Here is a 20,012-nt window from a genome sequence, read left to right on the forward strand (position 1 = left end):
GGTGTTCTTATATTATTCCTGCAGGTCTAGCTGAGGCATAGTTAGCCTGGGTTTGAAATCCTTTCTAGCTTATATTAAACTGCTCCCTATGCAGCGACAGCTGTTTCATTTAGGTACTCTTTTTTCCTTCCCTTGTTACAATTACTTTTGATATTACGTGCTTTGATTTATCTTTAAGAGCTTTCCAACTCAGAAACCATTAGTGTAATTAGTACACTGGTTTGTATTTATACTAACAACTCTTTGTCATGGGTACTATAGATTCTCCTGAGTTAAAAAATCTTATATAACAAATGTAGTCTATTTAGCAGTTACTCTATTGAGTCAGAACACTATATCATGGCAATATGTCCCATTACTACTAACGAGGTGGAGGGATAGCAACTTATTTGAATGCTGATACCTGCATTTTATTGACGTGTGATGTTTTCATACTGCTTAATTGATTTCCCCACCCACTACCCCAGGGTAGAAGAGAGTTGAGTCCTAGGCTATAGACAAACTGCTAATTTGTTTGAAATTTGCATTATTTTCCATGGGAAGGTGGAGTGATAGGACATGACCAGACAATCTACTTTTGACATGTATTAGATATTACTAAAGAATTTGAGGAACCTCATGGGTTACACAATGAACTGCCAGACCTACCAGTTAAGTTCTGGCAGTTAATGGTCTACCCAGTTAATGGTCTTTCACAAAGCAACAAAGTACATGGCAGCTTGCAGTATGTTTCTTTTAAAGCCTGTTCAGTAGTTTTCAGCTTGAGGACCACTCATGCTAATAGCTCCCATAAGAGTTCTTTGCTCCCCAAATCAACATATTTTGAAAATATGTCAGATACTTACATAGAAAAGAAGTCGAGATGTAGATATACTTGGAAACTAGCCAAGTATTTTCCTTGGTACAACAGTTCTCTTTTCCTCTAGTTACATGTTTATGATTAGTGTTCATGGAATGTTATTGCCATGGTGCAAATAATGTATCTCTTATATACTGCAGGGGGGTGGGCTTTTATTTTAGTTGTGGCTACATCATAGCTTTGTGATATACTAAGCCCATTCAAGTAATCTGTATTTAAAAGTATACATCTAGTTTACCGACTTACATAATTTAACACCCACAAATGTACATCTCTCATTAATGAGTTGTACAGTATAATTGTAAATCAGAAATTCTGACAGCAAAAATACTTTAAAGCAACCTTCTTTTCAAAGGGGAAACATAAAAAAGTTGACACCATGTCTAGCATTGTTCATAAAAGTATTCATATTCATCATTTTGGGAAACTAATAATAATGTTAATCTCAAATAATTTAAGCTCTTTTGCTTAAACCAATCATTGATCTGCAGTTAGACCAGCAAGCAGCTAATGAGTTTCTGGTACCAGTATTATAGCTTAGAAGATGGTTCTCAACTAATACTCCAGAGTGACACCAAGAGAAAAAACTTCTGTTTCTGAATATGTTGAATAGCTTTCTTAGGACAATTTTACTTAAAATTGAGCATTCTAAAGCTAAATGTCTAAAAGGAGTCAACAGCTCTGCTGCTTGTTCTGCTTGGTTTTGGAAAGTAGTATTAACCACATGAAGTGACTGATTGTGGGATTGGAGTGAAGGTTTTATCATACATTAATTTATTAATGTACATTGTGGAAGTGAAGATGTACTGAACATCTTGACATGGAAAAGAATAAGTTAATTTTATTGTACAATGCTTTTTCTAAATATTTACGTTTCTTTGGTCACCATGTAAATGTATTCTGGAGAAGAAAAATGTCATGAATAATAGATGGGAGAGACTGGGCAGACCCTAAAACTGCTAAGGAAAACAGAATGTAGTTAGCCATCTGTGTTCATGGTTTGTTCAAATTGAAGTTAACCTTAACGGTGCTGTACCACTGTCCAAAGAAAATGCCCTGAAGTAGTCCTACCTTCTTAGAGTTTGCTTGATTTATTTTGCTTTTGTATATTTAATAAAAAATGTCTCAAATGTTTCCTTGTGTAGTTGATGAATAATGGTTGAATCTGTGTGTTAATTCAGTTTCAGCAGCCAACAGGCTCGAGGATGACCCGGGCTCTTAGGTTTTCTCTCTGCCTCCCCTCCCCACTGTTTTGAGGCGCTTTCCCATAGGTTAGACAGAGAGGACACTTCTGAGGAATGTGGGAGTTACATATTATTCAACTTAATTGGATCATTATATTTGAGCAGTGCCATCCCACGTTTCTCTGTTATGGAATAATTGGGTGTTTGTCCTTATACTCGGTATTAAAGTAGTTTAGTTAAGCATTTTAAATGTAGAAGGCTTCGCTAGCACTTACAGTGGAAATTGAGACATGCATGCACTTTGAAAATTCAATTATTGAAGGATTTGATAAATCCATGCCAATATTTTCCCTCCATTGCGTAAGTATTCATGAATAAGCTATTCATGAAGTAAGTATTCATGAATAAGTATATTTATATTAGGAGAAAGCTAATGATAAGTTTTGATTTGGTCAGGTCAATTTTAGTGGCTTCCTAAAGTTTAATTGAATATTATGATTTTAAAATTGTATTTGGTTGTCAAAATCATGAGGAGGGTCAGTCCATGATTGCACCACTGTACTTTAAAAAAAAAAAACTTTCTTGCTGTAAATTTTGGCATTTATTATGTTAAATTTAAAAATCCCTACTTTAAACATTCATATACTGGCGGGACGTGTGATTCTCCCATCTTCCTTAGTATTCTAAGAAAATCTGAAGTTCTAGAAGCAATATTAAAATGCCGATTTTATATTATGGTACATACTGGTCCTCTGGTCTGAAGTTCTCAAACAACACTAGTAATTGTTTTAAAGTATTCTCTAATGAAATTAAAGTACTTCAGGAGCACTAAGAAGAGTGTGAGACAAAATAAGATTTTTGGTAATTATATGAGTATTTAAAAATTGTTGATGCAGTGAAATTTACTTTGTCTTATGTGTAAGTGTCTATGACCACTGGTTCTCTTTTGTGATTACCAGTAGCCAAGTGAGCCATGGACCTACCTTATGTGACGCTGAAACCACCGATGTCTGTTAAAACAGGTGGCTTTGACTCATTGTAGAATCCTGTCTATAATCCAAATGACTGCTTTTGGTAGCTCAGCATTGAATTTAAAGACAAAAAGACATGTTCAATAGCATAAGGTAAGGTGAAGGAGAGAATCGGAGATGGTTAATCTGTAGATATACGTACGTATTTTATAAAAGTGAAAAGGGGATTAAACATTTCGTGTAGTTTCTAGAGTGAAAAAAAACAAATGCTCTGAAAACAGAACAGCTGTCTGAACTAATGCTGGATAAACACCTGCTGGGGATGATCCGATAGGTGATTAGATAAATCATATTATTCCTTACGATTTTGTATGTCTATGAAGTAGAAAAAGCAATGGGAGAGATTTTGGGAGAAATAAAGGCGGAAGGTTATTGAAATAATTTTAGCTTGGGTGCTTACACAAATTTTCATACTTATTACTATGTTGTATATCACCCAAAGTTACAAATAGTAAAATGAGGTAAAAGTGTGGTAAATAAATGCAGTCAACTATTTTTCCATATGCTTCTTCAGCATTATCTCCAGATACAATACACCAGAGCAGCCAGTGCATTTCTAAAAAGGAAAATTACGTAGCAATTTTTCTATCTCTTATAAGAGATGAAAAAGACACAAATTTGTCAATAAAAGCTTTAGGAATATCTGCACATAGACACTTACATTCGAGTTGATAACACTAGAAGTTTAATAAAGATTATGTTAGAGAGCTCTTAAATTTCTGACATGGTCATATATATATGCTGTTTGAAATTTTTTTTTTTTTATCTAGATACAGATCTTGATAGTGAATCTCTTGATGATAGATGTGCAGCTAGTTTGTCCCGGAACTCATGAAGATAATTATATTGCTGAAAAAAGTAAAGATCTATTGAAATACATTGTACAAAACTAGTTACTGGAGTAGTCACAATACTAGTAGGAATCAGGAATCAGAAATAATCGGCTAAGAACAATTCTACATCCTCTTGGGTAGGGAAGCATTTGTATCATGGGGAAGCTGTATCGTTCAATAAAGCTGCATATAGTGTGAAAAACTATTGCTTTAAAAAATCTAGAAGTCAGAAGATAGCATGAAATACAGATGAATGTTTTATAAATCTGTAAAAATCCTTTTTTCCTTTACTGGCAGGAACAAATAAAATTAAAAATAGCACATGAAGGCATTCTTTTTTTTACTAATGAATTTTCCCTTGCTAGGTAAGTAAGGACAAGGCACTTTGTGCAGCAATTAACAGCAGTCTATTCAAGAAAATCTATTTCTTAATTTAGAAGCCCTAGTTTTCTGCTTTTTGTGGTGACATATCCATTGGCATAATTTTCATACTAGACAATATTAAAAGTAAAATCTAAACATAAGCAAAATGAAAAAAAGCTTTAAATAATTTATTTTGAGTTTTAATAGCTTCCTCGAAGATATTCTTACTCTGCCAATAATCCCATCTCATCTCATTACTGAGGAGTTGAAACCTTACAAACTTACATCAGCAGAGAGGAAAAGCCTGTTTTGCCACAGAATGCTGAGGTGAGAAACTGACAGCTCTTATTAATGTGGGCTTAATTGTCTCCAATATTAAAACATGCATATGCACATGTGCTTGACCATGGATTTTGCTTCAAAGAGAGACTTGAGAACATCTTAAATTTGAAGCATCATTTGATTTTGATAGATAATAAGGGGAGCTCTGTTTTCAGAACCTGTTCAGCAAAGCAGATCCTGTATGGATTATTTTTTGAATGACCTATTTGAACACTGAGAACAGTCTACTTGGTGAGTTTTATCAGTTAAAATCATTCACATTCATGACACTTGGTTAGACCCAAACCCCGGGAAGATGGACTCTCCAGCTCAGGGAGCTGCCTAAGGCCAGGATTCTTTAATGCTCGATCCTGATTTCTAAAGCTGAGGCCAGGTGCTTGGGAAAGGAAGGCAAGTTAGCTCTATAGAGCTACAAATAAAGTGAATCTGTGGAATCTTGTCATTCACATGATTAATACATAATATCCTGGGCATTGCTACTGCAGTGTTTTTGAAGTGTGAAGGGGAAAGGAAATGTTGGAGATGTCACCTTTGGTTATCCACACTGAAGGTTAATTAGCATTACTTTACATTTTTTGTATTATAGTCATTCATCTTACTAATAGTAAGAGTTTTGGTTATGTAGTAGGATGTTCATTAGATCTTTTTGGCCAAAAATCTGCCCAAGAAACTACCAAGTTTATAGTAACTATCTCATTTTTCCAAGTAAGAGGATCTACTCCAGAATTAAATGGGCAAAAACTGAAGTTGTAGATCCTGGAGGAGTAAACTGGGAAGTTCAAACTATCTAGGAATTTAAGTCAGGAGCCTTTGCCCATAATAAACGATGACCAGAGGTAACCTACCTATATGGCGGCGCAAACTACTGATTACTTAATACGCGCTCTCCCTGCAATGACCTGAAGCTGCATTTCCTCATCCCTAGCTCAGAATGTCTTATATACCCACTTTCCCTGTCTCTGAACCTCTTGTGCATACGGGGTCTCTGACTCGCCTGTATGTGGGGTTCCCAAGCGCAAGAAATTAAATTTGATATTCCCTTGTCAGTCTGTCTCATGTTGATTTGATTATTCAACCAGGCAAAAGGAACCAGAGGAGGGAAGGGGAAGATTCTTCCCTCTCCCCACAATGATGACTTCACACAGTATTTATAACGGTCTGCCCCGTAACCACACCCACATGAGAAGTCAGCCTCCTCACCTTTATGGTTTGTATCGCTCCAGATCCTCTGAGGTCTCTCAGGCTGTCTATGGCTTGCTGTGGTGACACTGTGTCAGACAGATATAATAGGAGACAAGCGGCTACTAACAGAACATGATGGAAAAATCGCATATTATTAAATAATTAATGATAGGGTAGAACATCTTGTATTTAATTAGACTTAGGTTGGTACAGAAGACTGAGTTTAGTGTAACTGAAATGAATTAAAAGACTGAGGCCTTAGTATGTGTTTTTGACAGTTAAATTATGATTTTAAATGACTGGTCGAATTAAAGTTTTAACACTGGCTTCATTTTTTTTTTTTTTTTACATAGCTTTATTGAGTTATAATTCATATACCATAGAATTCATTCCAAGTATACAACTCAGTGGATTTTAGTGTATTCAGAGATATGTGCAGCCCTCACCACGGTCAATTGTAGAACATTTTCATCACCTCAAAAAGAAACCCTGGACCCTTTTGCTGTCGTCCCGCGGCACCCTATCACCCTGCTCTGAGCAGCCAGTAACCTCCTTTCTGTCTATGGATTGGCCTATGCTAGACATTTCATGCAAATAGAATCACATGTGGTCTTGGTGACACGCTTCTTTCACTTAGCATAATGGGTTCAAGATTCGTACATACATACATATTGTGGCATGGATCAGTACTTCATTCCCTTTTATGGATGAATGATACACCATTGTATGGATGTTAACATTTTGTTCACCTATTTGTCAACCGATGAACATTTAGATTGTTTCCATTTTTTGGCTATTATGAATAATGCTGGTATAAATGTTCATCTACAAGTTTTTGTGTGGACATATGTTGTGATTTATTTTGGGTATATACCTAGGAGTGGAATTGCTGGGTCATATGGTAACTCTATGTTTAACCAGCAGTATATAAAGGTTCCAATTTCTCCACATCCTCTCAAATGCTTGTTTTCCATTTTTTGCATAATAGCTATCCTAATGGGTGTTACGTGGTATCACACTGTGGCTTTGTTTTGCATTTCCCTGATGACTAATGATGTTGAGCATCTTTTCATGTGCTTATTGGTCATCCGTATATTTTGTTTGGAGAAATATCTATTCATATCATTTGCCCATTTTTAAAAACTGGGTTGTCTTTCTTATTGAGTTGTAAGAGTTCTTTATATATTCTAGGTGAGTTCCTTATCAGATACATGATTTGCAAATATTTCCCCCATTCTGTGGGTTGTCTTTTGATTCTGATAGTGTTCCTTGAAACACAAAAGTTTTTAATTTCCAATTTCCATACTGTCCAACACTAAAAGGAGTAACTTATTCCAGTGTGGCATTTCATTAACTTTTTTTTTCCCCTAACACATTTTTAAAAATCTAAAGTTAACATATTGTAATTAACTTTGGTTTTCATACTTATGTTACCTGTGGATATTATGTAGAAGTTACTGTCAGTATTATAACACCTGCACAGGGAGAACAGTAGAAAACAAAACAAAACACAAGAATGCAGGTGCTAAGACTTGTAAATTGTTGTGCAGAATCCTCAGAAACAATGCTGAAAACACCACCCACTGCTCTCCCAAGCTTCCTAGGAACACCAAATTTAGGGACTGAAATAATCCCTCGGGTCTTAGCAGACTTACTGTGTTTTGCTTCATTTTCATACAGTGAGTGTATGGACCAGAAACGGGAGTTGGCCTACTTTGAAGTTAAAAAAACAAAACAAAACTGAATAATGAAAATATACTTCTTACCAAGACAAGATCTCCCAACTCCTCCGTAACAGCTGAAAGGGAAGTATAGGTTTGAAATTTGTACATTTTCACTCCATCCCAACAATTACAACTGAAGACTTGTTCTTTTTGCCTCTATTTCTAACTCTAATACCTCGTACAGTGACTTGCACACTGAGATTATTAAGTAGTTTTGAATTAGTCAAGAGCAAAGTGTGCTTATTTATTTAAGGTTCTGAGCCCCTCTAAGGGTCAAGGTAGGCAGGGCCCTTTTAGCGACTTCTTTAAACTCCGGGACCCACAGCTGAGCAGTGGAACGTGTTACTAAGTAGAAATCAGACTATTTTACAAACTGCCCCTTGGATTATTTCCCTCTGTCTGAACAACGGAAATAGTGGTTATGACCAAGTACTGTCCGTATAGTAACTCTTCATTTATCTAAAGAGCACAGAGGGAGCGTGTCACAGAAATTTAGAGCATGGGCTCCAGCAACCCACGGCCGGCTGAATCCTGGATTTGTCACTCATTAGATGCGTGCACCTAAGGAAAGTATTTCGCTCTTCTGGGTCTCGGCCTTTTCACCTATAAAATGTTGACAGCAATAGTACCTAGACCATACTGAGGACTGAATGAGGTAACATTTGCAAAGGGCTTAGATACCTTTGGCGTAGAGTAAGAAGCAAATGAATGTTAGCATTGTGAAGATATTAGTAGTTCTGCATAACTGAGTTTTTCAGAAAAATGAAGATTAACCCCTAAAGCAACAAAACCATTCATTTTAATCATTTTCAAAGATCCTAAACAATGTATCACGCACTTGCTAACGTTCTCAGAGGGTATACTGAACCTAACGGGGTGCTGAAGACTTAACATGAACGTCAGTCACTGTAGCGGACTGTAGATGAAGCTGTAAATACAGGTCTCGTGATAGGATGTGAGACAGAGGACCAAACAGGTATGACCTCGAGATTCATGATCTTGCTTTCTGTATAGTGTCCCAGATGTGGACCTGTTTCAGAGATGAGGCCCTACCTTAGAAAGGTAGAGAGAAAGCACTGTAGTGGCTTTCTGCAAGGTTAATACTATATACCTCTTATTTTTCCTACTCTGTCTGTTTGATTGATTCTTACTCCTCCTTCAAAATCCAGCTCAAATTTCATTCACGGAAATGCCTTTGTGCCGGCACAGAAGCCATCGCTATCCTGTGTGCTGCATCTTAAACACACCTTGTACAAGTATTGCACTTACGTGGCAGTGTTGTTAGAGGGTGGGGGCTGTGCCCCAGTGTGTGTGTTTCGTACTCAGTTTGGGACACAGTAGGTGTTACGGGTTGAATTGTGTCCCCCAAAAGATAATGTTGAATCCTAATCCCAGGTACTGTGAATGTGACCTGATTCGGAAATAGAGTCTTTGCAGATGTAACAAGTTAAGATGAGGTCATTAGGGTGGGCCGTAATCTAATATGACAGGTGTCCTTATAAGAGGAAATACCACATGAAGACACAAACACATGGGGAGAATCATGTTTTGACAGAAGCAGAGACTGGGATGATGCAGCTGCAAGCCAAGGAACACCAAGGATCTACTACCACCACGACAAGCTGGGGAGAGGCAGGGAAATACTCAGGCTAGAGTCTCAGAGGGAGTGTGGCCGTTGGTTTTGATTTTGAGTTTCTAGCTTCCAGAACTGGGAGAAAATATATTTCTGTTGTTTATGCTACCCAGTATGTGGTGCTTTGTTACAACAGCCCTAGGAAATGGTGTAATATATTAGGTAAGAACTGTTCACTGATTTTTATAAAGGAAAGAAAATGTCCAGGGAGAACCGGTGAGAGACAGCACTTGCACACAGAAAAGACAGAACTGGTTAGAAAAATGGGTTCAAAAATTGGAAAATATTTTTCACTAGCTACATCTAATTATCTTAATTTTATCTATTTTACTTAAACTTATAAGAACATTTAGTAGACAATTATTTATTCTAAAATTTGGCTTTTACAATCAGTAAAGCAATTAGTAGTTGCTTACAGTGAGAGACTGCTTTTCTCTAGAGAAAGTTTGGAAACTGTAGACTGTAGAATGGCTTCTGCCATGTTTCCCTGAAAATGAGACCTAACTGGAAAATAAGCCCTAGCATGCTTGTAATATAGGATTCTTGTAATATAAAATAAGCCCGACCATATTTCCCCGAAAATAAGACCGGGTCTTATATTACTTTTTGTTCCAAAAGACGCATTTGGGCTTATTTTATATTACCAGCATCCTGGAAAAGCATGCTACGGCTTATTTTCCGGTTAGGTCTTATTTTCAGGGAAACACAGTAGTTCTTTATTCCCAACTCTGTAGGCTATAGTTTTCTGTATATCAGAGTTGAGTTTGGCCACAAACAGGTGGTTGGTTTGCCTTCAGAATAGGAGCTATTAGCACGAGGCCCCTGGGCTCTAGCTCGAAGGAGAGAAGTTGACTAGGTGTGCCCTTTCCTTACCCCTCAGATGACTTGGTTATTTGGTATAGTTGCATACTTTCTAGCTGAACGCAATGACTTCAGGGACTTCAGGGCTTTTGAGGTATCAAACTATTTAGTTCCAGGAACTGTATCTTGTTCCAGAAAGGACTAAGCAGCTTATTAGGATACAAAAAGTACAATCAGCCCAGAGAAGGACTAGTTTGCTACCTGTGCTGGCCCTCTGCTCTGTGTCTTACTTCTGGCAGAGCATCTGTTGTTCTTTCTCACAGCACATTTCTCGTCTTTGCATTGCTACTCTCTGCTACTGGTTGTTACTCTCCTTTTCTCCAAGCTACATTTTTCTTCTCTCCTCATTTTTTTTTTAACCCATTTTATTTTGTTTTAAACTTTCCTACCAGCAGCTTCTGTATTGCCACTGACAAACGATGAGTCCTTCTTTCATTCTGGTAGCAAATTCATATCATCCAATGTAATTTTCAAGTCATATTTTTAAGATTTCTATTACTCAGGGATGATTTCTTCACTGCTAATGTTTAAAAAATTGACTTTCTTGCTGTGGGAAGCAACTGAAAGGCTGACCAGTAAGTAAGGTTAACATGAGAATAATATCCCACCTTTTTTGGGGACGGGGTGTCCCAAAATTATAACTAAAAGTCTAAGACAAAAGGAAAGAAATGAAAGTCTGTAATCCTATTCTAAAAATTTCCAAATCTACTCATTTATTATCCTTACTCTCCAAAAGTAATAACAGCAAATATCTGAGTGCCTGCTCTGTACTAGGCATCGTGCTAATACTTTTCATGCATTATCTATTTTTAATCCTGGCAACAAACTATAAGCTAAGTAATAATTGAATAAGGATGCAATAATTTGAGAAATCATTCTGACTGGGACATTTCTCATGTAATATAAGGAAAAAAGGAGAACTTACTGTATTAAGGTTTTTCGATTATTTTTAAGGCAGATTGCAAGCTCTTCCATTATTTCACAGCAGCTGGCTATGTCAGGAGTTCCTCCGTCTGGGATTGGATAATGATGAGTGATAATTCCATACTGCTGGTAGAGAGTCAAAAGGTTTGGGACTCTATATTTTGACAGTTCCCCTCTGGTGCAGAAAACAAATATGTCTTGTATACCATAGCTCTTTAGTTCTTCTGCCAATAGACCAAGATACACAGACATACATGTACAAAACATCACAAATTTAAATATGGTCAAGAGGGAGAACATGGAGTTAAATTTCTTTAGCTATACTAAGTAACAAATGATAATCTATAAATTTGGAGTGTTTATTGATAATCTAAAAAAATATTGATCTGTCTTCAAACTAGGGTAAAAACCAAGTCACTAAGCACAAAATAGGATTTAGAAACATCTGAACTGAAAGGTGATTAAAATTAAACCTGACTTTATAATCAAAATTCTTCATACTGAATTTTAAGATGAGTCAATTATATTGCTGTTCTTGGAAAAAAATGTTTACAGTGCTGCTTTAAAATAAATGTGAAAACATTTAATATTTCAGAATAAACTCTTAAGGAGGGATATCACTTTTTGTTTCTGTTTTCTTCTCACATAATCAACCATGTTTGCTACTTTCATCACCCTGTTGTTTTGTTTTACCTTAAGCATTGTATTAATATATAACATTGCCAGCATGGCCATCAGAGCTCTTGTATTCTCTCTTATATTTGTTACCATACCACACCATCACATATTTATGTACTAGGTCTCAAGGAAAACATTAATTGTATTAGAGCTATGCAACTGAGCTACTTTCACTACAATGAATATGAACCAAGCAATAGTACCATAGGCCATTCTATACACCGGAACTTTCTCATGGCAATATTCACTACAGAGCATTTGGTCCATATGAATAACTAATTCTGGTTGATCTGAGCCTCCTCTTCCCTCCCCGCCTCCTAAACACAAGGACAATTAGCTATTTAAGTACAAAGTGCCTTTGATCATGAACCTCTAGATTTGCACTTGAAATGTGGCTAGGCCAAATTGAGATGTTTTCTAAGTATAAAATATATATCTGATTTCAAGGATTAAGTACAAAAAAATCCCCTATCTCATTAATAACTTGTTTTCTAATCAAAACCCATTGAAATGATAGTCTTTAGGCTATATTAGGTTAAATAAAAAATATGAATTTCACCTGTTTTTACTTTTTTTATGTGGCAACTAGAAAATGTAAAGTTATACATATGGCTTCTATTAGTGGCTCCCATTATATTTCTGTTGGACAGTGTTGCTCTAGATAATACTATTATATTTTTGGATTTCTAAAAGGATTTGACCTGTTGTTAACATTCGTAACCGTTTTGAAGAGCAGGTAATTTTCTATTTGCCTCTTGTACACGTTGAATCATTTCTATTATACAGTAGTTTTCAAACTTCCCTAGAAAGGACTCTGAAGAGGGACCACAGGAACTGCTCAGGGTGATTCCATGTCTCGTCCATCAAACATTGTCACCTGTTTTATGAATTGGATTCCATTTAAGATTTCATTGGAAAATAAGAGGTTTCGTAAAATATTGGAAACCCCTTTTATAGAAGGTACTAAATGAACAGGGCTTTCCAAAATGTGCAAGCTTGGTTTTTGAACCAATGATTTGCATTAGATTTTGTGTATGACTTAAATGTTCTCCTCATGGAAATTTCCTTCCATGGTACGTGTCTCTAAATAACAAAATCTTTACAAATACTACAAGGGTCAACTCATCTATTAGCCTCTTTGAGTCTTTGTTGCTAGGTAGGGAATACTTTAGAGAAAGTACATCAGCAAATAGGTATTCATAAACAACCAGGAAAACATTTTAAGATTTACAAAATTTATACCAGTCAGAATCAAGCAATATATACATTTTTACTTGATGTTTTATAAGGACATTGGTAGGACTACTAGCTTTGAGATATTCCAGGCAAATCAGAATAAACTATTTTGAAAATTCAAGTTTTTTAGTATCATGCAATATGTAAATTCCAAATTGGGATAGATTATCAGGATGTTTCTGGGAATTATTAGACTTGAGGCTGTAGTGGTATGCCCTTGGACATGAAAAGATCAGACAGCGCTCCGTCTTCCCCACCTAGATGCTGGTGGGGAATTTTTCTCTCCAGGATGGACAATTTCATTACCACCTCTGGGTTCCCAGCTCAGGCTTAATTTCTGCTACCACAGTCGAGTCTGTAAAGAACAGCATGTTCAAAGATTTGGGGAGTGCAATGTCTATTTACAAGTTTTCTATTTACAAACTTTTCTCTCTGCAACTTATACATTCTAAACTCATATGCAGTTTCTATATGTAACTACAACAATCAGCAAAAAGCAGCATCATGTTTAGTAAATGGTGAGTTCTCTGTGCCCTTCACAAATACCTCTTCACATATTAGAACAAGTCTATAGTTTGAAATTTTACAAAATATCAAACATGTATTTGGTATATTGAGAAGAGACTATAATTTGTTCTTTTTGACAGAGATTTTCAGTGTTATTAAAAAAAACCTATTAATACGGTTGTTTCATACTATACTTACCTGTATCTTTTTGGCTATTTCTTCTAATATCTTTAAATTTACAACCTATAAGTAGTAATAAGAAAAGTGAAAAAGATAGTTTTAGGTCATATATAACAAGTATATCTAAATACATATATAGCTACTTTAGAAAGTCATTCCACATGATCACTTATATGATTAAATTCCATTTTGAATGTGAATTTCAATTTCTTATATTCTTAGGAATATAATCCAGGGATTTATAGATCCCAGTTGAAGGAACTCCTAATGCAAGGATTTTTTTATTCTGTGTCCTTTCTGTAATAATTACCCAGCTATAGTCCTCAGCATCACATTGTACCCCAGTGTTTACATTTTATTAAGATAGGTAAATCAGAAATGTAGAACTGTGAATGTGGATCTGGAAGGCTTGAAGAGTTGATCTAAGTTCCCTTTATCTATGACCCACCATGAGGGCTTCCCATGCTGATGGTCTGTGAAAATTCTCCTATTGCTCAGAATGATGTGTTAACTGACAAAACAACAACTACAAAACCTTTAAATACATTAATAAGAAGCCAACTGTAGTGTTACCCACCTGGAAGAGCACATAAACCGAGAAACTGAGAACAATTCACTCGTGACAGGGGTAGCCTGAAAAGAATAAAACTTTATCAAGTTTAGTTCAGTTTTTAAAAGGTTATAAATGGAAATTCAATTTAACAAATATGTCTGCTTACCACTGAACATGGGTGTTTTAAAGTTTTATAGTAGTGACAAAACAAAGATTCATAGTTAAATATCAATGTGTTGGTTACAAAAAGGCCTAAAAAGACTGAAAGTTTTGAAACAGACATATCATTTGCTGTGTTATAATTTAAGTCTTAAAAGTGGCAGGTTAATTTAAATTTACCTTAAAAATAATAATGCCTAGATTGCCTATAGCTATTATACAGTGTACTTAAGTTACCCTGTGGAATGTTACCTGAGGTTTTTTTGTCTTAGTAACCTTAGGAAATGAACTGGAAAATGACCATATGACAATTTCATCCCAAGCATTCATTCCACATTACTATTTTAAGATTTCTTTGTAGAACTTCCTTAAACAGATATAATTTCATATGATAAAAACCACAGGCCACCCATCTTTGTTGTAATGGATTTGAATAAAAATGAAATAATTTAAAGAAATCATATTCCCAGTTTTCAGTACTCAGGGACAAAGCAGGCAGAGGCTCACCTTGTCTGCAAGACAGAAGATGAGTTTAGAGGAAAACAGGGGGCAGCATATAAATATCACCAGAATTTGAAAGTCAGACGAGTTTTGAGTTTAAAAGGGGAGTTAGAAAGGGCAATGAAAGATAATTGTTATTTAATAGCAAAACAAAAACCTTCAGGAACAACACTTACACTCTTTTTCTCTTCCTATAGTAGGGAACGGTGCTTTCTTAGATTATTACATTTACAGGGATGAGAGAAAGCATTTGATTGTTGGTTGTAGAGATTCTTGTATAACCAACCATAAGTCACTGCCAAGATTTGGAAGCCAATTTTATATAGAAACATTAGTTTTTGTTATTGTATCTATGGTATGTGGCTTTTATCTTAAACAGTGTCTGCTGATAAATACATTACTATGGCAAGTTCTAAGATTTGACTAAATGATAAACAATTAAATATCTCATCCTAGGTTTGATACACTATTCTTTTGTCATAAAAGAATAAGTAGGTTTTGGTACTAAATGGGAGATCATTACATTCCTATCTCAGCTCCTTACTTGTTTCTACTATGGTTTTCTCAGGGCATAAAGAAGGACCCATCCTCCAAAAAGCCTAATTCTATCATACATAGTAAATAAATCATGGAGTTAGATAATCCTTTAAGATTAGAATTATACAATCAGTGGAAGAAAATCATGAAATATTTTCAATATGTGGACTACAAAGATCAGAAATGTTAACATACCATGATATCTGAATTGGAGTCTGCTCATCTTCAATAGGCTCTTCATCTGAGGAGTCAAACTCACTTGTTTGCAATGAACCAGGCTTCAAAAGAAATCAGTTATGTTAAATAAATGTAAAGAATATTTACATATAGTCTAATTATAGCTGATCTCTGCTTACACACACACTAAATGCATATTTGCAATTTATTCAATCTGGAATATCAGAGACATCAGCAATATCAATAGTAAATTATTGCTATTTGCCACCTTACAGCACTATATAGTGGAAAGAGAGTTGGATTGGAAATCAAGAAACCGGGCTTCTGGTCTTGGTTCTGCCACTTACTGTATAATCTTGAACAAACAATGGCAGTTCGTCTGGATCTCAGTTGTACACAACTATAAAGTGAGGAGGTTTATTCATTCATTCACAAACATTTCTTGGACACCTTCATTTGTCAAGGTCTGGAGAGCGAAGATTCATAAAATAAATAGCCTACCTTCCATATAGTTGGAGACACAGATGTGTGCACAGATTGAAGAAGAAAGTTGTAAGAGCTAAAATGGAAGCATAATCTATGTATTTTTGAGCAGAAAAGGGAATGACTAAGGGTGCTAGAGAAAGCTTTACGGAGAAGATGCATTCGCCGGGTTTTGAAGAATAAGCAGGAGGTTTTAGGCAGATAGGGAAGAAGTTAAGGCAATTAAGGCAAAATGAGAAAGGGCTTGTGTATTTGGGAACTGTGTTAGAGCAGAGATGAAGCTAGAGATGTAGTTTTGCCTACCCCATTTCTCAAAACATGGCCCCATACAGCCTAATAGTTTGGCTGGGGGAGGGAAGGAGTATAGGTGGAATAACCTGGCCCCAACTTTGTGAATCATTGGATTAGAGAGATTGAGATGGACTCTATGCTGATCTAAGGAGTTGGAACTCAATCCTGCAGGCAATAAAAAACACATCTTCTACTCCCTAGTTGGAACCAACAGACATAAGATGCCAGAGATGCGAACGGAGATCAATATATTAGTTTTATTACTGAGTATCAAATGGAGGATCTGGCTTTAAAGCTGTGGTCCGGTGGGCTTTTCAATTCGTCACTCTAGAATTGGATTTATCCACCCACTAAGAGGCAGCCAATGACAACCCAGAGCTCAGTGTGGCAGAGAGCACTCCAGAAAGTACTCTCTATGTAGAGAGACCAGGGAAAAAAGGGTGGAGCTACTTGTGTTCAGCTCCTCCCAAACTTGAGGATCAGATCACTCACTTTTCCCTTTCTGGGTACAAATAGAGAAAGAGGTCAGGAGGGAAAAACAACTGGTGTCCCTCCATGTGATAACATGGGGATTAGTTCATTGTAACCACCTAATGTCCCTTCTAGTTCTGAAGCTATATTCTATAATTGTTTTGTTTGTTATTACAAGATCATATTACAGAGCCAAATTAGGCTACGGATTTGAGTTGCTTTGGATCTCTCTGTATTATTATTATTAACTCAACTCAAATGAAGGCCCTTCAATAAGGTTGTCAACCTTGGTGATGGGTGATGTGAGTCAGGTAGGATTTCAGCTCCTTGCATCTGTTTTTTCTTTTTCTCTTTCTCTTTAAAGCAGTTTTGATGATTCGAGATTTTCAACTTGTGTGGCCCACTCACTCAGGCTGTTTTAGCCAGGTTTACAAATCCTAAGTTGGACGTTTTCGCTTTCCCGGGTTCAGGGATTCTGAACCCCAGGGAAAGGCGCACAGTGCCCTCTGGCCCTGGGGGGCGGGGGGATGACAGTGGTGACAACACCTATAAGCGGGGGTTGGCAATCGTCTTTCATGAATTTTTCCTCGTCCATGGTGAGGACTCCTCCCCAGGGTCCACTGGGCAGCCCTGGACAACCTTTGAGGCTGTGATATCAGGCAGACTGATACACAGAAACAAACTCTCTAAGCCTCAGTTTCCTCTGTAAAACGGGGCTCAGCCCTCACTGGCAGGGCTGTCGTGAGGCTTAGGAGACCCCGCAGGCGACAGCACATAGCCCAAAACAGGCGCACAGCAAATGTCCATCTTCCCCTCGTCCGCCACCGACCCCGTTTTTTCACAGCCATCGCTCTCTCCAGTCCTAGGAAGCGCCACCTCCCCTAGCCAAGACGGTTGTTCAGAGAGGCATTCCGCGACTAAGCCCGGCCTGTGTCCCCGGGCCCAAGAAATGGCCTTAGGACCTCTCGCGTCCCTGAAGCTTCTCTCCTCCAAGCCTCGACCCAACTCACCGGCTTCATCGCTGGTTTCCCCACGTCGCGACCGGCCACCGCCTCCCTGGGGCAGCACCCCCGTCTCAGCTGCCCCGCGCCGAGCCCGTCCCTCGGCTCAGCTCATTGGCACATCCCTCTGTGAGGTGGAGCGCGGCGTCTTCTAGGAACCAATCACACCCTCTCCCCGTTTCGTGCTCCGCCCCGGGAGGCCCTGGCTCGGCCTCTAACCCCTCATTGGTTCCTAGGTGGCTTTTGAAAGACGCGCGGGAGGAGAACCCCGTTGAATTTTGATTGGCCGAGAGGGCGTCCAACTCACGCCAGTTGGAATCGTGGAGGGGGCGGGGAGCGGGGCGGAGCGAAAGTGTCTAAGCGCAGCCGCAGCGCTTTGCGGATGCTGGAAAGGGGTGCTTCCTCATGGCAGGACTTCCAAGTGGCATCAGAGTAGGGGATTCTGTCTGTTTTCTTTAAAATTTTTTGTTTTGTTTTGAGGGCATGGTGGATAGGAGGTGGAGGAGAACTGTCCAAGAGCATCTTATGAAAACACACCACATCCCATAGGCTTTATAATTATGGTCATATCTAATCATACAAATACTATGGAAATGGCTAAAGTCTAGAATACAAATCTACCTCGTATATTTGATAGTTTATGTTCTTTACCATTCCAGGATCTAGACAGATTAAGGTATAGATCAACATTCCTCTTCACCAAGTATGAATGAAATAATATTGTATGAAGGGAAGATAGAGTGTCCAGATGGTTCCAAGTGCCAGTGTTTCTTACATAATTGGCTATAATCTTCAAAATATGTGTTTGATTATTTTCTTCCCTATTTTCCAGTCCCCATTTCTCTGGCTGTGGGGAAGGAAGTCACTTGGTGCAATGTTACCTGCAGATCAGACAAAAGTATGCAGAAGTTTCAGCTCCCTGACTCACATTGTGAAAATAGAGCTATTAGGAATAATTCCTTAGTAAGGAAGATAGCAATAGGATAGATACATAAAGAGATTTATTTTAAGGAATTGACTCCCACAGTTGTGGAAGCGTGGCGAGTCCAAAATCCTATGAGGCAGGCTGGAGGGCTTAAGACTCAGGAAAGAGTTTCAGTTGGAGTTCAAAGGCAGTCTGCAGTAGAACTAGGACTGGTTGATGTTGCATATGAAGTCCAAAGGCTGTCTGATGCAAAATGCCCTCTTGTCTTTTTGTCCTAGTCAGGCCTTCAACTGATTGGATGAGGCTTAGCCACATTGTAGAGGGGAGTCAACTTTACTCAAAGTCCACCAATTTAAATATTAATCCCATCCAAAAACACCCTCAGAGAAACATCCAGAATAATGTTTGACAAAATATCTGGGCACCATAGCCCAGCCAAGTTGTCACATAAAATTAGCTATAATAGACACACTGGACTTGATTCATCCATTCATTCACTAAATATTTATTGAGCACTGTCTGTGTCCTAGGTACTATTCAAAGTGCTTGGAATACTGGAATGAACTAAACAAAGTCCCTGCCTTTATGAGACTCACATGCTGTTGCGGGAGATAGATAGTGATTTGTGCTGTGAAGAAAAATTAAAACAAGTGGAGCCTAATGAGGATGCTATTCTAGACAGAAAAGTCAAGGAAGGCATCTTTGAGGAGACGTCATTTGAGAAACACCAGAATGAAGAGAGTGAAGCATTTGAATATTTAGGGGAAGAGCTTTCAATCTGTCTGAAGAGTAAGGAGGTGCAAAGGCCCTGAGGTGGGAATGTACTAGGTGTGTTCATGGAACCTCAAGGAGGCCAGTGTGGGAGAAGCTGACTGAGTGAGATGGAGAGTGGTAGGAAATGAAGCAGTGCCTTGTGGGAGGCGTAAGAGCTTCTTTTCTGAAGGATTCTAGAGAGGTTCCAAAGAAAGATTAGTTCCTGGGCTCTGGGTAAGGTAATTCATATCTCTATGAATTACAGGGGAACAAGTCCTCTCTGAGTGGGCTTCAGAATGTTGATACTCCCTCACTTCCTAACTTTTGCCTTCTTGCCACTTCTCCCCGTGTTGTCTCCACAGATCCCTTTAATCTTCCCTTCCATTTCCTCAGAACATACCTTCCCCCTCAGAGTTAGTGAAGAACCAGCCTCTGTGTTGTGCAACTTCTGCCACCTCTGGCCTCCAATGAACATGAACACAGTCTCAACCTGTTCTAGCCCTGCTGTTTCTGCAGAGAGGAGAGGATGAGTTCCTATGGTAGGAAGGCAGTGGAAGGCTAGGGTAAACTGGAGCATTTCAATTTCTGTTTGTTTCCTCCACCAGCAGGGCTGTGCCCAGGCTT

The 20,012-nt window shown here is 37.9% G+C and overlaps 1 protein-coding gene across 3 annotated transcripts; it reads right to left on the reverse strand.

Moving 5' to 3' along the window:
- Positions 1-3,349: 3,349 nt before the first annotated feature.
- CDKN3 (cyclin dependent kinase inhibitor 3) lies at positions 3,350-17,841 on the reverse strand. 3 transcript variants are annotated; one of them, XM_033106871.1, is made up of 8 exons: positions 17,720-17,815; positions 15,483-15,565; positions 14,115-14,170; positions 13,556-13,600; positions 10,938-11,160; positions 7,561-7,592; positions 5,813-5,880; positions 3,350-3,923 (listed from the first exon to the last, which is right to left on the reverse strand). In XM_033106871.1, the coding sequence occupies exons 1-8, from the start codon at positions 17,726-17,728 to the stop codon at positions 3,837-3,839; spliced, it is 603 nt and encodes a 200-aa protein (XP_032962762.1). In that variant the 5' UTR covers positions 17,729-17,815; the 3' UTR covers positions 3,350-3,836. The 3 variants fall into 3 exon arrangements, with proteins under 3 accessions (XP_032962762.1, XP_032962761.1, XP_032962760.1); XM_033106870.1 differs by having other exon boundaries at positions 5,813-5,913; XM_033106869.1 differs by having other exon boundaries at positions 3,692-3,923; positions 5,813-5,916; positions 17,720-17,841.
- Between the last annotated feature and the right edge of the window lie 2,171 nt (positions 17,842-20,012).

The sequence above is a fragment of the Rhinolophus ferrumequinum genome, chromosome 6, assembly GCF_004115265.2.
Source record: "Rhinolophus ferrumequinum isolate MPI-CBG mRhiFer1 chromosome 6, mRhiFer1_v1.p, whole genome shotgun sequence".
Taxonomy (NCBI): Eukaryota; Metazoa; Chordata; class Mammalia; order Chiroptera; family Rhinolophidae; genus Rhinolophus; species Rhinolophus ferrumequinum.

Excerpts from the sequence above, each read along its gene's own strand:
- CDKN3 (XM_033106869.1), bottom strand. Across the intron at positions 14,171-15,482 it reads ACTCCAATTCAGATATCATG|GCTACCCCTGTCACGAGTGA; the intron begins GTATGTTAACAT and ends TATTCTTTTCAG. Across the intron at positions 5,917-7,560 it reads AGTTGGGAGATCTTGTCTTG|TAGCCGCTTGTCTCCTATTA; the intron begins GTAAGAAGTATA and ends ATGTTCTGTTAG.